This window comes from Rhinoraja longicauda, chromosome 24 (genome assembly GCF_053455715.1).
Source record: "Rhinoraja longicauda isolate Sanriku21f chromosome 24, sRhiLon1.1, whole genome shotgun sequence".
NCBI lineage: Eukaryota > Metazoa > Chordata > Chondrichthyes > Rajiformes > Arhynchobatidae > Rhinoraja > Rhinoraja longicauda.
This window is the reverse complement of record NC_135976.1, coordinates 36,398,340-36,420,368: the sequence shown is the minus strand read 5'-3', so window position 1 is coordinate 36,420,368 and position 22,029 is coordinate 36,398,340. Positions and strand designations below refer to the sequence as shown.

The 22,029-nt window shown below is 49.8% G+C and overlaps 1 protein-coding gene across 1 annotated transcript in view; it reads left to right on the top strand.

The window, feature by feature from the left end:
- The first annotated feature begins 647 nt into the window (after positions 1 to 647).
- Positions 648 to 22,029, top strand: part of LOC144605185 (C4b-binding protein alpha chain-like) — a 78,276-nt gene continuing 56,894 nt past the window's right edge. Inside the window, exons 1-2 of the mRNA XM_078420279.1 lie at positions 648 to 780; positions 13,926 to 14,111. Coding sequence (XP_078276405.1) covers positions 13,967 to 14,111 — 145 coding nt within the window. The 5' untranslated portion in view covers positions 648 to 780; positions 13,926 to 13,966. The remainder of the gene's footprint in view (positions 781 to 13,925; positions 14,112 to 22,029) is intronic.

The following is a 22,029-nucleotide window of genomic DNA, read 5'->3' as shown; positions in this document are numbered from 1 at the left end:
CGGGCAAATGGGACGAGTGTAGATGGGACATGTTGGACAGCGTGGACGGGTTGGGCTGAAGGGCCTGTTTTCCATGCTGTGTGACTCCGTGACGTTATTTTTTATATAAACGGGGACATTTCTGTGTCCACCTGTTTGTTCTTCCAGCTACGAGCTGTTTGGCAGTGGACGGGCACTCTGCACCGGCAACGGATGGACCAAGGCCGCCCGGAGTTGTCGCAGTGAGTGGCCGCTGGACATTCCTGTCACCGGGACCAGGGGGAGGGGGGATGACGGGGGAGGGGGGATGACGGGGGAGGGGGGGGTGACGGGGGAGGGGGGGAGGGAGGATGATGGGGGAGGGGGGATGACGGGGGAGGGGGGATGACGGGGGAGGGGGGTGACCGGAGGAGAAAAGGAATAGGTGACGTTTCGGGACCAGACCCTTCTTTAGACTGAGAGTCAGGGGACAGGGAGACAGAGATATAGAAAGGTATGGTGTGAAAATGACAGATCAAAGGGGACGCAGTCCAAGGGAAATGGAGAATGGATCATTGTTAGCTGAGACGGTCAGTGAAGGATACTGCTCGTTACCATGGGTGTGACAGGTGTGTCTCTGTCTTACAGTAACGTGTGGCCATCCACCACCAGTGGACAATGGCGCTGTGCGGCCGCAAGGAGAGTGGACGGACGGACAACAGGCCCATTATTCCTGTGATCCGGGCTACACCTTGACTGGAGACGGAACCATTTCCTGCACCCACACTGGGAACTGGAGCTCGCCCGCTCCCAACTGTACAGGTGATAGAAGCACAGCGTGTAATGGCACAGACACGGGCCCTTCCGCCCATCTCCTCCGCCCCAACCATGATGCCTATCTACAGGACATTAGACTTTAGGGATACAGCACGGAAACAGGCCCTTCGGCCCACCGAGTCCCCCCCGGCCAAAAACGGGTGTAATGCTGAGGCTGTATAAGGCGCTGGTCAGGCCGCATTTGAATAGTATGAGCAAATTTCGGCCCCATATCTGAGGAAGGATGTGCTGGGTCTGGAGAGGGTCCAGAGGAGGTTTACAAGAACGATCCCAGGAATGAGTGGATTAACATATGATGAGCGTGTGTCAGCACTGGGCCTGTACTCACTGGAGTTTAGAAGGTTGAGGGGGGACCTCATTGAATCTTACAGAATAATGAAAGGCCTGGATAGAGTGGATGTGGAGAGGATGTTTCCACTAGTGGGAGAGTCTAGGATTAGAGGGCACAGCCTCAGAATTAAAGGTCGTTCTTTTATGAAGGAGATGAGGAGACATTTCTTGAGTCAGTGGGTGGTGAATCTGTGGAACTCATTGCCACAGAGGGCTGTGGAGGCCAAGTCAGTGAATATTTTTAAGGCAGAGATGGACAAATTCTTGATTAGAACATGTGTCAAGCGTTATGGGGAGAAGGCAGGAAAATGGGATAGGAGGCAGAGATCAGCCATGATTGAATGGCGGAGGAGACTCGATGGGCCGAATGGCCTAATACTACTCCTAGAACTTGTGAAAACGTTGCTGATCTGTGCAAACTCTGCCTGTCGCTACCAGCCCCTAATTCAGGCACTGTTCTCATCAACTGCTCTGCCCCCTTTCCAAAGCCTCCACATCCTTCCTGTAATGCACATGTGTCAAACTCGAGGCCCGCGGGCCGAATCCGGCCCACCACGTCATTTTATGTGGCCCGCGAGAGCTTAATTGTCAATGGCCGAATATCTTTTAAGTTACAGACATTTTAAACTTTAAAACTCTCATTTCTAAACACATTTTTTCCAAGTGCTGTGAGTCTGACATCACCACGCACGTCACGGCCCCTCCTCACTCCCACAAACAAGATGGCCGCCGTTAGTGGAGCCGCCCGCCCGCAATCACCGCCCTCACTCCCCTCACTCCCCACACTCTCCCCGCTCTCCCACACCCGGGGGGCACTGTCTCCCGAGCAGGAGGGGGGTGGTCGGACTGATGGTCCTCATCCTTCCCTTCCGTCCCTTCAACCCACGCCACGGCGTCCTCGAGCCCCCCCTCCCGCCCGTGCCCAGCGCCCCGCACCGTCACCGCACACAGGCCGCAGCGCATCGGGCAGCTTCTTCTTCTCCTCCTTCAGCGGCCGCTTCCACCGACGGCCCCGTCGCGACTTCAGAAAGATGGCGGCCTCCTCACGCTCCGCCATCTTGTGCTCGCCTCCCGCCGCGCCTCTCTCCTCTCGCTTCTCTTCCCTCCCCTCCCCTCCCCACTCTCCCAGACCCGCCGCTGCCCGCCTCGAATAGTCCCACCTCCGCCGCCCGCCTCGAGTAGTCCCACCTCCGCCGCTACCCGCCTCGAGTAGTCCGGGGCTCCCTCCTCCTCCCCGCACGCTCGATAAGTGCCATTCGCCGCCAACGTATCCACGGAGGGGAGTGGACGTGGGGGCCGAGTGGGTGGAGGGAAGGGTGGGTGGATGGAAGGGGTAGGGTGAGGGTGGGTGGAGGAGAGAATGGGGGGGTGGTGGGGGAAAGAGATAGTGGGAGAAAGGGGGTGGTGGGGAAAGGGGGAGGAGAGAGAGTGGGTGAGGAGAGAGTAGGGGGAGAGTGGGACTGGGAAGGGGGACAGCAGGGGTGGGGGGTGGTTGGGGGAAGAGAGAGTGGGGGTGGGGGGAAGGGGAACAGTGGGGGTCAGGGACGAGGGGAGAGTCCTTGAAACTCCTTGATAATTGAGTTGGGAAAACAAATTGTAGGTAATTCTCAATTCCCTTCCTGGTTCCCAAGCCATCAGGCACTGGGTCGCTGCCAGTGGATCTTTGTAGATTAGGAGTGGGGCACTGGATATTGGTGGGCCCTTTTCACTTTTCTATCCAAAGGCGTAGATTCCAACTGAGTTTTTGAGATGAGATCCTGAGCTCTCCACACTCATTGTTTCGTGGAGAATGAGAACATTTCGAGCTGGAGTGGTCACCTGGATTGACTGAGAGCAAGTTACCCAGATTGTTTGTGTTCTCTGCCTGTCTGTCCCTGCATCTTGGTTTTGGTCAGATTGAGTTCCTGGTTGGTGATAGGTGATTGGACTTGGTCAACACTGGTTGCATGTGCAGGGGAGAGGAGGAGATTGTGTAGGAAAGAACTACAGATGCTGGTTTAAATCGAAGATAAACACAAAATGTTGGAGTAACTCAGCGGGAAGGGCAGCATCTCTGGAGAGAAGGAATGGATGACGTTTTGGATCGAGACCCTTCTTCAGACTGAAATTGGCTGGGTTTTATGGAGCTGCTTTGCCATACACTGTCAGTAAGCTGATGCATATTTTAATCATGATGTTAATGCTGATCAGTGTAAGGGGTTCCTGCGCCGAGCTTTCGCCCGACCTAAGGTCCCCGTGCCTTGCTCTGATCCCTTGACCAGGCCGTGCACACTGGTTCACCGTGAGTGGTTCGACCCACTCACCCCTTACGGTTCTAGACACTGAACTTAGGTGCAGGAGCTCTTATAGTGCAGAAAAATTCAACCAGACCAGATTTGAAAACCAGGGTTTAAATGAAAAGGCTTTTATTCAGCACTTGGGACTATTGTCCATGAATACTTATACAGTTCTATAATACATGTCTATAAAACACACATACCGAATCACACGAATACTTATAACTATGAATCATTAAACACACACAGTTCCACAGGACAGATACCCGAATGCCTTTTTCGCTGATTTCTTGAAACACACAGTTCCACAAAACATATACACGAATACCCTTTTACTTATGAATTCTTAGACACACAGTTCTACAAGACATACACACGACTGTAAGATGGGGAACGTACGACGCATCGCAACCTTGACCAACACATATTTTAATACACACCCAACGTTTATTCACAACCACCCTCCCCTCTACACTAAACTATGTCCAGGATATGTAGGATTTGGAGTACATGCTCACCATGGGGCTATTACTGGGGTTACTGGCTGTTCGTTTTGCAGTATTTCTCCTCGTGTTGCGTGCCTGTTCCTCTCTCTTGCATTCGTGCTTCTTGCCTGTCGTTTCTTCCTCCTGCATTCGTTTGACTTCCTTCTGACTCTCTTCTTGACTTCAGTTGACTTCGAACCCGGTTTTCTCTGCGCTTCTTGACTTAACTTTTTCACCCAAAAGTAGTGGCCAGTTATACTATTTCTGACCCGTCCTATCTCCCGCCAGATCTTGGAATCTCTTTGTTCAAAAAGATATGTATGAGTTTTTCTTCTGATCTGCGCTTATGTTCGGGGATACCGGGGATGGCCAGACGGTGTTAATTGGTATTTCATTGTGAGGTGATGGGTGTTAACTGGTTTCCCATCACCTACCAGGTAGTTTTCTATGGGCTATTGTGCCCCCTCACTGAGATGAACTGTTTAGGTCGGCTTGGGGCATTGTGAGTATGCTGATGTCAGCGCCCCAGTGTCTGGACTCCGACCTGGTTTCGTAGGTTTCTGCATGGCCAATACCCATCCTTTGTTCTGGCCATGGCTTTGCAGAAAACCTAGAGACTGGGATGTAAGGTTTTTACTTTTTGTGGCTGGTCACGAGGTCCTGCGGCCATTTTAGGACCCACGGATTGTGACATCCTTTGTTAATCTGACCGCAGCCTTTCTCCGCTATCAGCCCCAGTCTCTCGTTTAAAATGTCCAAACTGCAGCTCTTTGGTTTTGTGTTGCTTTCCAAATGAGGGAAAACTTCTCAAATCTTACAGTCCCTCCTGTTGATTTGCATAACCCCAGCTTATCGAATCAATTAAATAATGTGGTTGAGCAATGTTTTCCCGATTCTCCATATCCAGACCCCTGAGGTTTTAACTAAACTAGTGTTTCATTGCGAACGTACAGTCCCCATCTCTTAGGCTGACATTTACTGCCCGTGTCCCGGGCAAAACTATATTACAAGTATGTACATTTTCATGTCAGACATATACACCTACACCTCATCCCAGGCCGATGCCTCCGCCATCCTCCTACTGGTGTCAGCTTTAATGTAGGACATGAAAACAACACAACAGCAAAACAATACATTTTGTACATTCCTACACAATCACTCTTGATAAGAATTCGAAGAGGACAATACAAAAACACAGTTTATACAAATTTGAAGGGGACAATATAAAACACAGTCTACTCTGTGCAGAGGGGGCCCGTCCTCCTAGCAGCTTGCGGCTGGATCCTGCTCGCCCACCCGCACGTAACGGTCTCTCCATTCTCCCTGATATACCCGGTTAGTCTTTCAGTTTCCCTGGGGCACCACTCCGGCAACCGCACCTCGGTGAGGTTTAAAATCACCGAGGCTACCGCGTAGTGCACCCCCTGGTACAATACCTGGTCAGTCGGTATCAGTACCAGGCCATTCCCGGGCCCCTTAGTGGTTTTTGGGCACTCACCCTCCTGTGCTACTGCCAGTGGTACTGTGGGAGGTGTTATACGTGGTCTGGTGATGAGTTCAGTGGCGTTTACCGGGATCGGGGAAAGGGGGACTGCACAAGCCCGCGAGCTAACATCCCACCTCATTCCCTTACCGTCATCCTGCCACTGTCTCTGGAAAAATATGCTGTTGCCCATGGGGCAACGATACCTCGAACCCCACATACACATATAAATCCCCTCATCCGGTTCCCACCATTTGTCCCAACACACACTCAACTGTTCTTTAGTCCCAGAAATAGTTCTGTGAGTGTTGTTGTCAAGTCTCTCCCACTCAACAGTGGAGTTGGCCATTGTCCTGCTCGTTTTCCTCAGCCACCACCGCCTGCTCGTGGGGACCTTCCCCGTACATACCAGGCAGATCCTTTTGCCAACGGTGGCGCTGATCTTTTGGGCGATGATCTTGACTCTCGGGCACAATAATGAGGTGTCCCGATAAGCAAAACCTGGGGCGCTGGAATACTCTGAAGAGTTCGATCCCAGCCACCCCGGCCACCGGCCTTCATGGAAGTGAACTGCGGTCTCCTCCGCTTCTCTCCTTCCAGTCCCATCGGTCGCGATGGGAGCCGTGTCTTCGGAGCAGCCGTAGACGATGATGTCCTTGGTGCGGCCCCGATAGGTCCACCCACATCCGATCGCCGTGGCAAAGATCCACCATACGAGTGCCTCCTTCCACTCCAGAAAACAGATAAAGAAGAATGGTATAGCCAGCCTCTTGGGGAGCGCTTGGCTTTGTTAACGCCTCTGCGAGCGGGTCTCTTGACCCCCAGCCTGCACCCCACACCCACACATCCTGGACGCATCAACTTTATTTAAACGCTAACTATCCCCACAAAACTTATCTTAAATAGCTTATCCTTATCAAAAATAGCTTATCCTTATCTAAAATACCTATCCTTATCTATATTACCTAAAATATCTTAAATAGCTTATCCATATCTAAAATAGCTTATCCTTATCTAAAATATAATACAGCGCCGCCTTCCCCGGGCGGCTCAGCTAATCCCTGTCAGGGCTGCAGCGGGTCGTCTCCTGCGGCTGCACCACGCTGTCTCCCACCTTTGATCCTCCGCAGCCTGTCGCTGCCTGGCGGGGGCTAGGTCCCCTCCGAGACGTTAGCTCCCTCCTCCCTACTTGGCTCCCGTACCTCGGGGCGTGATTGACCTCTGGCCAAAACTTCCTAAGTTGGGGTTTCCTGCTGGACCTACGGAGGATCACCTTAGGCACTCCCCCCTGGACAGCCTGGCTGAGGACCGGTTCCTGCCGTGCCGCAGCTCGTGTACCCCCCGCAGCTGCCGACCCTGGCCCTTCCTCATCCAGCTCTGCCCCCTTGGTGCTGGGTATACCCGCGGCATCCGGCCTCACTCTGCCTGTATCTACAGGTGGTGAGCCTTCGCTCGCTACCCCCGCCTTCCTGGTGCTTGAGTCGGGGACGTTACTGTCCTCTCCCTCCGACTCCTCTTCCTCCGTAATGGGATCCAGCCCCTGGTCGAGCTGATCAGGCTCTTCCTCGTCCGAATCCCACCCAAAACGGGAGACCCTCCATTCCTGGAGAATGTCCTCCCCCCTCACGCAGGCAACCTTACCTGTCTGCGTGGCCTGCCTCATTCTTGGCTCCGAGTCCCCACTCACAGGGCTGGCCCCTGTGGTTGACCCCTGTGCCCCCGGCCTGTACAATTTACATTGATTGACATGGAACCACTTACTCCGCCGGGGCATCTTCACGGCGTAGACCATGGGGCTGGCTTTATCTACAATGCTGTAGGGCCCCGTGTAGAGTGGTTCGAAACTACCTACCCTAGCGTAGTTCCGAACCATTACTAATTCTCCTACCTCCCACTCCTGCAGCTTGCGCGGCTCCAGCAACAGCTTGTTACCCAGGTGCTGCCTACCCATGTTCCCAGCCGCCTGCCCGTGGACCTGCTTCAGATGCTCGAAGAGGTTCTGGACAAACCTGTCCCTCTTAATCTCTTCGAGCTGACCCTCCGTGAGCACCGGGGCCAGAACATGGGTGGGAGTGCGCATAACCCTGCCAGTCATCAGCTCGTACGGGGAATATCCCGTGCTCTTAGACTGGCTGGCCCTGATCCCCATGAGGACTAGAGGCAGGACCTCCGCCCATTTTTGGGGCGAGCCCATAGCCTCCTTCCTCAACCTTTCTTTCAGGGTCCTGTTCATGCGCTCCACAATCCCTGATGACTGGGGATTGTGGGCTACGTGTCACTTCCCCTCAATGCCCAGGAGCATGAGGGTGTTCTGCATCACCTGTCCGGTGAAATGACTCCCTTGGTCGGACTCCACAAAACGAGGGAGCCCCCACCGCGAGAACACCTCCCGGACCAGGATCTTGGCAGTCCCCAGTGCTGTAGCTGTCTTACAGGGGAAAGCCTCCACCCACTTAGAGAACACGTCAATGAGGACGAGGCAGTACTTATAGCCTCCTTGGGTGGTGGGCAAGGGCCCGATGTAGTCGATCTGGATCGACTGCCATGGTCCCTCCACCCTCCTGACGTGTCCCATGGGCACTTTCCTTTTCTGGGGGTCTGGGTTATTGGCAGCACAGACGAGGCAGCTGGCACAGAACTCACGGACCTCGTCCCTAAGCCCCGGCCACCATCCCGCCTGCTCTACCCGCTGCCACGTAACCTCCGGTCCGGGGTGCCCTGCCCCTGGACCCTCATGTGCCAGCTGGAGGAACTCCCTCCTGTGCTGCTGTGGCACAACCCACTGTTCGGCATGGAAGAGCATGCCTTCTTTTACAGAGAGGGTCTCCTTACCGTAGAGACCCTCTACCTGCTTGCCCTCGCTAACAGCTCTGAGGACGGCTTTTAAAGCAGGATCCTGAGCTTGGACGGTCCTCAGGTCCAGAGGCAATGTGACCTTTGGGGTCCCGACGTTACCCTCCTTACCCTGGATCGCTGCTATCTGCCTGTGCCCATAGGGGTCCCAGAAAATGCCACTGCAGGCGCCCTCCTTAGCCAGGGCGTCTGCCTGCTTGTTGCCTTCCCACCGGGGCTCTGTGGTGGAATGGGCCTTCACCTTATGAATGAAGACCTCCCCTACTGCGGCCAAGATCTGCTCTAGCAGGGGCTTAACGGTTAACGGCCTCCCGTCTGAAGAAGTGTATCCGCGACGGGACCAGATGGCCAGGTACTCGGTACACGAATTGCAGGTGAACATACTGACCGAGCAGATCGTGTACGGGGTTGGGAACCTCTCTGGGTGGGTGCTAACGTACGCCACCGCGGACAGCTCAGCCTGCTGCGCGCTCATGGGACTGGGGAGCTTAATTGCCAAGGCAATGCCTACCTCGGGGTCATAAACTCCACACCCCATGAGTCGTTCGCCAGCTGACACCGTACTGGAGCCGTCCACATAGATCTCCCGGCCTGTGGGATGGATCCCAGCCCGTAGACCTATGTCGACGTCCCAGACCCCCTCCACGGAACACCGATGGGCCGTTCCGGGATATACCAAATTGGCCGTGAGCTTGGGCTCGCACAGACCTTCAATCTTCAGATCCATCTGTGACAGGAGGAGGGTCCAGCGCGAGATGCGAGCGCTGCTGACAGTCCCATCCTTGATCCTTCCATCCAGAAGCATCTGGGTGGGTGTGTGATGGGTGAGGAGAGTGATTGGAGAGGTACCTGTGAAGATTAAAGCCCTCTTCACAGCCCAATGCGTGGCTAAAAGGTGCCTCTCGCAATTGGAGAAACTCCTCTCCACATCGGTGAGCACCCTAGAGGAGTACACCACTGGTCGCAGCCTACCGTGCCACACGTTCCTGCAGCAGCACGGTACTCAGGCTGTCCCCACTGGCTGCCACCTCCAGTGAAAACCCTTTCTCCCCATCTACGGCTCCTAAGGCTGGTGCGGTTTGCAGATCCCCTTTTAACTTCTCGAACACGGCCTGGCAACCCACATCCCAAGACCACTCCACTCCCTTGTGTAGGAGTCGGAGTAGCGGGGCTGCGGTGGCCGCGTAGTCCTCGATGAAGTCTCTGCAATACCCGGTCAGTCCCAGGAAAGACCTCACACCCGTGATTGTAAAGGGAATTGGCAACTCCTGCACTGACTCCCTCCTAGCCTGATCTATGGCCCTTTCCCCGGCGTGGATGGTCAGACCCAAGAATTTTACTTCTGGCAGACCGATCCGTGCCTTTTTCGGATTTATTTTAAAACCCTTCCAAGCCAGCAGCTCCAACAACTCGGTCAGCAGTGGACCGTGCTCCTCCTTTGTGTCTGTGAACAAAAGGAGGTCGTCCACATACTGCACGACCTGGTGGCGCTGGCTAAACTCCCTCAGGCTATCCGCCATACACTGGTGAAAAATGCTGGGGCTGTTGTGGAAACCCTGTGGTAAGCAGTTCCAGGTGTACTGTTGCCCTTTAAAAGTAAAGGCAAACTTGTACTGGTCCTCCCGCCGTAGCGGAATGGACCAAAACCCATTGGAAAAATCCAGCACCGTGAACGTGGTCGCGGATGCTGGTATACTTCCGATGAGGTCCGCAACTGCTGCCACCGTGGGTGCGCAGGCGGGGATGTTACTGTTGAGGACCCGGTAGTCCACCGTAGCCCTCCATGAGTTATCCGGTTTCCTAACCGGCCACAATGGAGAGTTCACGTGTGTGGCTATTGGCCTCAGTACGCCCTGCTGCACCAATGAAGATATGGCTATCTCCAAATCGGGTTCTGCCTCCTTGGGGAAATTGTACTGCCTCTGGGGTCTGATCATGGGGTCCCCGTCTATGCTGACCTCGAACCCCACTACTCTACCACACTCGTGTTTGTGGGTCGCAAACGCGTTCAGGTTGCTCCGCACACACTTGTAGTTCGGCCGGGACCTCTGCCACCATGCACTCGAGGTTGTAACCCTCGGGCGGCTTCATGGTGCACAGAGTCCCTTTCCCCTCCTTTCCCCTAATTACTATTATCTCCCCTTTACCATCCTTGTCCACCCAAAGGCAGTGGTTCCGTAAGTCCATGAGGATCCCATGGCTTACTAGAAAATCGGAACCAATGATCCCCTTCCCACCCCCTTCTGTCCACTTCATCAGGATACACTCCCATGTGGTATGGAGTGTCCCCAAATGAACGGACAGCGGGATGGAACGCGCGCCAGCCTGTTCCTTCCCTGTGAACCCCGCCAGTGCGAAAGGGACCCCTGTGGACAGGGGAGAGTCAAAGGGTTCCTCTGTGTGGACCACGGTGCATGAAGCCCCGTGTCCAACAGATAATTGCCCCTTTGCCTCTCCACTACCATCTCCACAAGTGGCCTCTTCCATGCATCGTAGCGGAGAGGACACAGATAGGCGGGCTGTGCGGGCTGATGTAATTGGGGAATGTCCAGTGTCCCTCCCGTACCCGGGGAGCCGGTAGCGACTGCCACCTTCCCCTGTGCTGTCATGAGGGACCGCATCACCTCGATCATTGTCTCGATGATCTCGGGCTTAACTGGGACATCGGCTCGCTGGGTGGTGCCAACCCTATCTTCCTTAATTTGGACCCTGCAATCTTTTCGCCAGTGCCCCACCTTACCGCACATGAAACACTTTGACTGTGCGGTAGGGTTACCCTCCTGTCGCCACCCCTTTTGGGCCGGTGCAGTAGCCTCCGCTAAGTGCACCTTCCCTTTTACTAACCGGGTGGTCGTACTCCGGGTGTTTCTATACCCTACCGTGAGACGGTCTAAAACTGCCTCCTCCGTGCTATTTGTGGGATCAAACCAGGCTTTCGCCTCTTCCCTGACGGTTGCCAGGCTGTTTGACACCAAGCATCGGAGCCACTGTCCTCTCCCATTCCCGGCCAGGTCATCCCGCGCGGGGACGTGCGGGCAACTGCTCTGATACACTGACCACAGTCGCGCTGCAAAAACTCTTGGGGGTTCTCCCTCCATCTGGAGGGTCTTCCCTAATCGGGCAAATGGACCCTCATCGCCTACCCCCAAGACTTCCAGGACCTCGTCCCGCAGGAGATTGTAGGTCCTGGTCCCTCTTTTACTCTCGTCTGAGAGGCATTGGAGGATCGAGCTGTCCAGGGAGAACAGCAACAATTTTGCCCGTTCTCCCTCGTCGCAAACGTTGATTGCGGCGGTCTGTTCTATCTCCCTGAAATGCAGTGAGGGGTCCCCTGATCCGGACAATTTTGTAACATGCCCGATCATGGCTCTTAAATGCTGGGAGTTTTGGGGCACCACGATCGCGCTCTGAATGGGTCCTGTGTCCCCATTCTCCATGGGGGGTCCCCGTCTGGTTTCCAGGACCGGGCACATGGGTGCCGGTGCCGAGTATTCTACCGGGAGCTCCTCTCTCTCTCTTTCCCCTACACTACCCCTTTTCCAGGATGCCTCGTAGCTAGGGGGATCGCGGAGTTTGGGGGCTGAAGCCACCACGGTCTTTCTAGGGATCGGAACCGGGACCTTCGCAACCGCTAGTGACTGGCCCGTGGGGGGGATTCATCAAACAGACCAGCCCGCTTGCTTTATTTAAAGCACCCCGCAGACCCTCTATCTCCTGCAGGCAGGCCCCGTGGTCGGCCCCTTCCGACCTGTCCTCCAAAACCATTTTACAGGCTGCCCTAACCCCCTTGAGGTTCTCTTCCTGGGTCTCCAGCTGGTGGCTCAGGGAAGTGCACTGCCCCCGGAGCCTGCCCTCACTGAGCATAGCCTCAGTAGCCTGACACTCCATCAGCTCTACCCTGGTTTCGTGGCGGTTGGTCACGACCCGGCGCTCTTTGTTTAAAGAGTCCAGAGCCTCAATCAACTGGTTCCCTCCCGCAGCCTTCTCCTCTACCTCCTCAAGAAGGTCCCTGATCTGGGCTGCCTGTGCCACAACCACACGGTCCAAAAGCTGGACCTGCCTTTTATAGCAGGTCAGCCAGACCGCCTTTTCCACAGCTTTCTTATGGGCTGTACTGGCCGTCCACCGGATCGCTGCATCCAGTGGGCGCTTGTCATCTAATAACGCACACATCCATTGTTTGGTGATATTCACCTTACTAAACACATAGTCCGCAATGCGCTCGTCCATTATGTCCCTAGTTTTAAAATCCTTTTCTGGTACACTATCATCCTGCTGCCAGTGTCCCTTCGTGGTCGCCATTATCTGTAAGGGGTTTCTGCGCCGAGCTTTCGCCCGACCTAAGGTCCCCGTGCCTTGCTCTGATCCCTTGACCAGGCCGTGCACACTGGTTCACCGTGAGTGGTTCGACCCACTCACCCCTTACGGTTCTAGACACTGGACTTAGATGCAGGAGCTCTTATAGTGCAGAAAAATTCAACCAGACCAGATTTGAAAACCAGGGTTTAAATGAAAAGGCTTTTATTCGGCACTTGGGACTATTGTCCATGAATACTTATACAGTTCTATAATACATGTCTATAAAACACACATACCGAATCACACGAATACTTATAACTATGAATCATTAAACACACACAGTTCCACAGGACAGATACCCGAATGCCTTTTTCGCTGATTTCTTGAAACACACAGTTCCACAAAACATATACACGAATACCCTTTTACTTATGAATTCTTAGACACACAGTTCTACAAGACATACACACGACTGTAAGATGGGGAACGTACGACGCATCGCAACCTTGACCAACACATATTTTAATACACACCCAACGTTTATTCACAACCACCCTCCCCTCTACACTAAACTATGTCCAGGATATGTAGGATTTGGAGTACATGCTCACCATGGGGCTATTACTGGGGTTACTGGCTGTTCGTTTTGCAGTATTTCTTCTCGTGTTGCGTGCCTGTTCCTCTCTCTTGCATTCGTGCTTCTTGCCTGTCGTTTCTTCCTCCTGCATTCGTTTGACTTCCTTCTGACTCTCTTCTTGACTTCAGTTGACTTAACTTTTTCACCCAAAAGTAGTGGCCAGTTATACTATTTCTGGCCCGTCCTATCTCCCGCCAGATCTTGGAATCTCTTTGTTCAAAAAGATATGTATGAGTTTTTCTTCTGATCTGCGCTTATGTTCGGGGATACCGGGGATGGCCAGACGGTGTTAATTGGTATTTCGTTGTGAGGTGATGGGTGTTAACTGGTTTCCCATCACCTACCAGGTAGTTTTCTATGGGCTATTGTGCCCCCTCACTGAGATGAACTGTTTAGGTCGGCTTGGGGCATTGTGAGTATGCTGATGTCAGCGCCCCAGTGTCTGGACTCCGACCTGGTTTCGTAGGTTTCTGCATGGCCAATACCCATCCTTTGTTCTGGCCATGGCTTTGCAGAAAACCTAGAGACTGGGATGTAAGGTTTTTACTTTTTGTGGCTGGTCACGAGGTCCTGCGGCCATTTTAGGACCCACGGATTGTGACATCCTTTGTTAATCTGACCGCAGCCTTTCTCCGCTATCAGCCCCAGTCTCTCGTTTAAAATGTCCAAACTGCAGCTCTTTGGTTTTGTGTTGCTTTCCAAATGAGGGAAAACTTCTCAAATCTTACATCAGTTGTGGACATTAATGAAAATGCTTCTCTTGCTAGCTGTAAAGTGCCCTGACCTTCCAGCCCTTGAGAATGGGAAGATGTCAAGCCCAAGTGGAGCAGACTTCTGGGAGTATGGAATGTCGGTTGACTTTTTGTGCAATGATGGCTATTCATTGATTGGTGCAAGCACCATCACTTGTGAAGCAACTGGAGACTGGAGCGGAGCGCCTCCGGTGTGCAAAGGTATGTTTTTCCTAGAGCAAAGTGTGTTTTAACTGGCCCTTATAACACATTTAATATTTCAAGTTCACACTTCTGCACACAGTCAGACTCTATGACTCTATTTCATTAAAAACAAAAAGTGCTGGAGGAACTCAGTGGGTCAGGCAGCATCTGTGGAGAAGGGAAAATATTATGGGCCGTGAAAGTCTGAAAACCATCATACAATTTTATTAACAGAACTGACTGTACAGAAGTGTCAACTTGAAATATTCCATGTGCTACAAGTGCTAGTAAAAACACATGTTTAATGATTTTATAATGTATAAAATTAGTACGTTTGTTTACATCTTATAACAATAGTCCCCTTTTTTTAGTTTCTTGTAAATCTAACATACCTCAAAACACGTCTTTCCCCAAACTGCTATTTGTTTTATTTTTGAATAAATCAGTCAAGTGTCACATGTCTTGAAGCAGAACGATTGAATTCTTATTTGTAGCAGCACAAATAAAATGTAAACATAGTACTTTGTAAAGCCCATAATAAACACCAAAATAAATATCTTAGGAAGGAACTGCAGATGCTGATTTACACTGAAGATAGACACAAAATGCAGGAGTAACTCAGCAGGACAGGCAGCATCTCTGGAGAGAAGGAATGGGTGACGTTTCGGGTCGGGGCCCTTCTTCAGACTGAGAGTCAGGGGAGAGGGAGACACAGATATGGAAGGGTAAGGTGTGAAAATGGGACATCAAAGGGCACGGAGATCAAGGAAAATGTAGAATAGATCATTGTTAGCGAGGGGAAGGTTTCAACTAAACATATCGAGAAAAACATTAATTAGGAAGACAGACTGGTCGGGGGACTGGGATGGAGAGACAGGGAAAGCAAGGGTTACTTGAAGTTGCAGAAGTCGATATTCACACCACTAGATGTGAGCTTTGTCTCCTTACACGTCTCGTTTTCATAACTTACCCTTCCATTTCTGTCTCCCTCTCCCCTGACTCTCAGCCTGAAGGAGGGTCTCGACCCGAAACGTCACTCATTCCTTCTATTCAAAGGTGCTGCTTGTCCTGCAGTTACTCCTGAATTTTGTGTCTATCTTCAAAATAATAGTATATATTTGTATATGTATATGTACCCACACGCGCGCGTGTAAGATGGACACAAAATGCTGGAGTAACTCAGAGGATATATATATTATATAACACAAAATGCTGGAGTAACTCAGCCGGTCAAGCAGCATCTCAGGAGGGAAGGAATGGGTGACGTTTCGGGTCAAGACCCTTCTTCAGACTGAAGAAAGGTCTCGACCCGAAACGTCACCCATTCCTTCTCTCCTGAGATGCTGCCTGACCTGCTAAGTTACTCCAGCATTTTGTGAAATAAATACCTTCGATTTGTACCAGCATCTGGAGTTATTTTCTTACACTATATATTATATATATATCACACACACAAAAATAAGCAATAGTGCAATATCAAACATCATGCCTTATCTATATAGTTTTGAGCCTGTTTGGAGGTTGTAGGTTTAATAGCTTGTTGGTTACATCGATACATAGACAATAGGTGCAGGAGTAGCCCATTCAGCCCTTCGAGCCAGCACTGCCATTCAATGTGATCATGGCTGATCATCCACAATCAGTACCCCTTGCCTGCCTTCTCCCCATATCCCTTGATTCTGTTAGCCCAAAAAGCTAAATCTAACTCTCTCTTGAAAACATCCAGTGAATTAGCCTCCACTGCCTTCTGAGGCAGAGAATTCCACAGATTCACAAATCTCTGTGTGAAAAAGTTTTTCCTCATCTCTATTCTAAATGGCCTGCCCCTAATTCTTAGGTTGTGGGGGTAGAAATACTGTTAAAGATGGAGATCTCTCTGAGATAAAAACAGAAAATACCCAAATGCCCAGCAAGTCAGGTGGCATCAGAGAGAACACCAGCATTTCAGGTTGATGAATTGGAAAGGATTAGAGATAAACTGGCTACAGAAGGGAGGGTTGGGGGTGAGGGAGATGGTGGAGGAAGGGCAATTGGCAAGGGATTTGGGCTGAATGCAGGGAAGAATAAGTGATTCTAAAGCAAAATAACACACGTTGGATATTGGAAGTGAACGCCAAGTGCTAGAGATATTCTTCTGGTCAGACAGCAATAACTGGCTGGCATTCATAGTCTGAGATTGAGGCAGTGGCTCGTGTCGATCCCTTCGATGGTGTGGAGGTCTGTACCTGTGGTGGACTGGCAATGTTCACCGCTTTTTACAATCTTTCGTGTAGTTGTGGCTGGCTTAAGATATGTTGCCCACCAGAAATATGAACAGCAAATGCTGGAAAACTGGGGGAAAAACGCTGGAAACACCCAGCCAATCATGCATCGATGGAAAGAAATCATTTTCAGACGTGTGATGTGTTCTACCATCTGCTCATGTGGCAACGTGGGGAAAATGAGACTATTCCTCCTCGTCCAATTTTGCGTGGTTGAACTGTGAAAGATGTAGAGAGACAAGACCCACCATAACGCTTCACATTAGCTGGACTGAGTCTGCACTTGCAGTTGGGACTCGGAAAATATCATTTGCTGCTCTTTGAACTGTTTTAGTTTAGTTCAATATTTAAAAAAACGTAACTTTCTATTCTTCTTTTAATACTGTCGTAAATGGGTCTGCCTGCATTTGAATGCTTTAAGATGCTCAGTATAACAAATGTTTGTTTCTTTATCAGTTGTAAAATGTCCGAATCCCAAGGTTCCTGAGATAGGAGGATCCCAAGGTTCCGGATGATAGGAGGATTTGCTGATTCATATCCGTATGGTCATGAAATCACCTACCGCTGTAATGATGGTTATGTGATATTCGGCGAGAGTGTCATTAAATGTAACGAGAATAGTGAATTTGTACCCTCACTGCCCACCTGCAGACGAGGTGAGTGGACCATTCCTACACTAGAGGATGGAGTTGGATCTACATTGGTAGGCAATTCCGAATAAACATTGTGTTTACATGCTTTACTCTTCACTCCTAGAAATGCTTTCTATTGTGAGAAATACTGGTCATGTTATCAAATAACATCTGTCATTGCCATGGTTTATGGATGCATTAAAAGGGAGTGTGGGGGAGGGAAATGCAGCGTCAGAAATCCATAATGCATGCATGGAGAAAGAAATGGTCAATGTTTCGGGTTGCTGATCAGGATTCAGAAATGCTTACTGATGGAAGACGGTTCCGTGGAAGGGTGGTATTCAGGCTGGAAGTCTGTGGTGTTCTGCAGGGACCTGTGTTTGATTGTGAAACATATAAATAACTTCTACATAAATGTAGATGAGTTGGTTAGTAAGTTTGCAGATGATACACAAATTGCTGGATGTTGCAGATTGTGAGGAAGGCTGTCAAAGTATACAGCGGGAAGATAAATGGCACATGGTTTTCGGGCTGAGCAGTGTGAGGTGTGGCAGAACAATTAATGGCAAGACCCTTAGACAGTGTCAATGTGCAGAGGGATCTTGGAGTCCAGGTCCAGAACTCCCTGAAAGTGGCAGCACAAGTAGAAACTTGTAAAGAAGGCCTATGGTCTGCTTGCTCTCCGAGTCAGGGCATTGACTGCAAGGAAATCATAATGTAGCTTTATAGGACTTTGGTCAGGCCACATTTGGAGTGTTGCATGCGATTCTGGTTGCCCCATTGCAAGAAGGATGTGGAGGCTTTGGAAAGGGTGCAGAGAGGTTTATAAGAATGATGCCTAATTTATGGAGTGGACAGCCTTGGACTGCTTTCTCTGGAATGCCAGTGGTTGTGGGGAGACCTGATTAATTAAAGTATATAAAATTGAGAGGAATACATCGGGTAGACAGTCAGACCCTTTATCTCAGGAGGGGAAAATGCTACAGCTTTAAAGAGAGAATAGCAAAGTTTAAAGTGTGGAGCAAGTTTGTTTTACACAGAGAAGGTGTGTGCTGCTGGGGGTGGCGGTGGAGGCAGATGCAATCGTGGTGTTTAAGGGACTCTGATAGGCACATGGATACGTGGAGAATGAAGTGATGACATGGATGACTTGCAGGCAGATAAGAGTTGGTCTTGGCATCATTGCATCATTTAAAGGACATTTGGACAGGTACATGGATAGGAAAGGTTTAGAGGGATATGTGCCAAGAGTGGGCAGGTGGGACGGGCTTAGATGGGGCATCTTGGTAAGCATGTGCGTTAGGTTGAAGGGCCTTTTCCATGTTGTATGACTATTGTGGGCTGAGGGGCGTGTTCCTGAACCGAACTGTTACACGTTATTAAAATGTAAGCAATGCTATGCCACGGGGTCCTGTGTGGCATTCTCAGCTGTTTACATTTTGTATAAATGTTTTGGCTGGAGTAACATAGAAAAATAGGTGCAGGAGTAGGCTGTTCGGCCCTTCGGCCCAGCACCGCCATAGCTGATCATCCAAAATCAGTACCCCGTTCCTGCTTTTCCCCATATCCCTTGATTCCTTCAGCCTGAAGAGCTAAATCTAAACTAAAAGTGAAAGTATAGTTGCAAAATTTGATAGGAAACGTAGTTGTTAAGAGGCAGAGTTCACACATGCGTACCCCCTGTGTGGAGTTCGCACGTGCTTTCACCACACCTTCCCTGTGCTGGATGAAATGATTATACATTAACTACGTTTGTCAGTGGGATCCCATTGAATGACCAAAAGAGTTGAATGGCAATCTCCTGATCGAATTTTCGATGTTTCCCTACAAAGAGAATTGAAAACGGAGTGGGAAAAGACCTGGCAAATGGGTCCTAACACGGTAAAAGGTGACAATGTCCAATTTAGCAGGAAAATGATTCAGGGGGTGGGAGGCCGCAGGGAATTCTATTTTGGTGTGATCATTGTGCTCCCAGCAAACTTCGCCTTTATAGATAGGATAATGTTGAATAAATAACAATTGTACGAAAGGGGGTTAGGACCTTATTGCAATTCAGAAATGTAATAACTAATTTATTTTTTTCCCCTCAAGATTTTGAAAAATAGTTTTTAATAGCTCTGCGGAGGGAGTTTGTAAGTGCATGGTACTGCTTTTTTGAACTGTTTAAGTTTAACTAAATGTTTTTGTGTGTATTCAAGTGTTTTGAAAATAAAATTAAAAAGCATTTGTTCACGGTATTTTAGTGTTGAAAATGTATCTGCATGCTTTTCATTGCTTTTGGATGTCCGGTAGCAACACACGCTTTGTTCTTCAATTAGATATTAAATGTCAGCTGCCCAAGCTTTCTGAACATGTCAACATCACAGCAGGATTTGGTCCTGTATATAGATACGAGGACACAATCTCCTTCACCTGCAGTGATGGTTATGTGATCGATGGCGAGAGTGTCATTAAATGTGGAGGGAGCGGTGAATTTGTACCCTCACCGCCCACCTGCAAACGTGGTGAGTGAACCATTCCTAAACTAGAGGCTAGAGCTGCATCTGCAGTGAAAGGCAATTCAGAGTAAACATTGCGTTTCGGTGGCTTGCTGCTCTTAACTCCAGCAAACTCGTTAAAAGTTGAGCTTTTGTGATTTGAGTAAAAGAAATACTGCTCATATTTCTAAATGAGATCCATCGTTGCTATTGTTTATGAACACATGGAAAGTAAATATTGCTGATGTTGAAAGTCTGACATACAAACAGCATGTGTGGAGAGAGAAATAGTTCATGTTTCAGGTCGGTGACCAAGATGTAAACAGTGCCGTGCTGCAGAGATCTATGCTGTGATCTCAGCAGTTAACACATTGTATCAGTGTTTTGGGCGTTATGTTTGGAGAAATACATTGAATATATTTGGTAAACAATGAATAGAACACGTACCTCAGTCATTGCCTACAGCCCTGCTTTCATCACCATCATCCCCTCTAAACCTAGAATTAAACGCGTACAACTGAACCTTGAGTGTGCTCAGCTTCTCCGTGTAACTCAGGCCTTCATGTCCTGGAAACAACTTTGTAAATCTTCTCTGCACCCTTTCCAGCTTAATGACATCTTTCCAGTAGCAGGGTGACCAAAACTGAACGAAATACTCCAAATGAGACCTCACCAACATCTTATCCAACTGTAACATAACATCCCAACTTCTCAACTCGAGTCAAGAATGTTTTATTGTCATATGTCCCGAACAGAACAATAAAATTCTTACTTGCAGTATGACAGATATGTTATTATCATCGTATATTCAATACCCTGATTGATGAAGGCAAATGTACCAATTGCCGCCTTGATCACCTCCTCTACCCGTGACGCCACTTTAAATGAATTATATGTGTGTACTCCTAGATCCCTCTGCTCTACAACACTCCCCAGGGCCCGACCATCCACTGTGAATGTCCTGCCCTGGTTTGACTTCCCAAAACCCAAACCTTCGCACTTATCTGCATTAAAATCCATTAACTGTTCCTCAGTTACATTTTCTATTTCTTTTCCCCAGTTGCTAATTTTACTGTAAAATGTCTCTGTGTACAGAGTACGTGAGGGAGCTTGATAAATTGATTGGATGGCCCGGAACAACAATCTTGCTCTCAGCGTAGGCTAGATCAAAGAGTTGATTGTTAACTTCAGGAAGGGAAAGCTGAGGATCCATGAACCTGCCTTCATTGACTGGGCACCTGTGGAGAGAGTGGACATGTTGAAGTTCCTTTGTACACGTCTCTGAAGATCTATCCTGGGCCAGCTCACTGATGCAATCACAAAGAATGCTCATCAATACCGAATACATGCTGAGTTTGATAGTATACAGGAGAGGGCATTCTGACTGGTTGCTTCATGGTCTGGTTTAGTAGCTTGAAACCCCCAGGTACAAAGGAGACTACAGAGAGTGGTAGCCATTGCCTGATCCATCTCTGGCATGGACCTCCCCACCAGCAAAGCGATCGACAGGAAGCGCTACCTCAAATAGGCAGCTAATATCAAAGACCCAGAACACCCTGGCCACACTCTCCCATCTCACCACTACCATCGGGAAAAGGGTGTGGGGGACCAAAAACAGTGACTTCCAGATTGGGGAGCTGCTGCTTCCCTGTAACCATCAAGCTCTTGAAGACGGCACAGTATGAACCACAAGCTTCCTTCGACAACAATCATCAACCATAGGCTTCAGTCTGTGTGCTTTGGTTCTGTACTACCATGGTCTGGTTAGACCTAGTCTTCAGACTATTCATTTACTATGATTGATTTATATATATATTTATTTACATTAACATGCCTGTAAAGTTGCAGCAAGAACCAATTTAATTGTTCCGTTGCCAGTACATGTGGCAATTAAACACTCCTGACTTTACTGGAATACAAAAACAGGGATGTAATACTGAGGCTTTATAAGACAATGGTCAGAGCACATTTGGAGTGTTGTGAGCAGATTTGGGCCCCATATCTGAGGAAGGATGTGCTGGGTCTGGAGAGGGTTCAGAGGAGGTTTACAAGAATGATCCCAGGAATGAGTTGGTTAACAATAGACAATAGACAATAGACAATAGGTGCAGGAGTAGGCCATTCAGCCCTTCGAGCCAGCACCGCCATTCAATGCGATCATGGCTGATCACTCTCAATGATGAAAGTTTGACGGCACAGGGTCTGTACTCGTTGGAGTTTAGAAGGATGAGATTTCATTGAAACCTACTGAATAGTGAAAGGCCCGGATGGAGTGGAGAGGATGTTTCCACTAGTGGGAGAGTAGGACCACCCATGGTCAGCCATGCCTGAGGGGGCCTAAGAAGAAGAGAGTAGGACCAGGGTCCATAGCCTGAGAATGAAAGGACGTATCTTTAAGAAGGAAATGAAGAGGAATTACTTTCGTCAGAGGGTGATTAATCTGGAATTCATTGCCGCACACGGCTGTGGAGGCTGTTAATGGGTATTTTTAGGGCAGAGGTGGATAGATTCTTAAGTAGTACGGGTGTCGGGGGTTATGGCGAGAAGGCAGGAGAAGGGGGTCCAG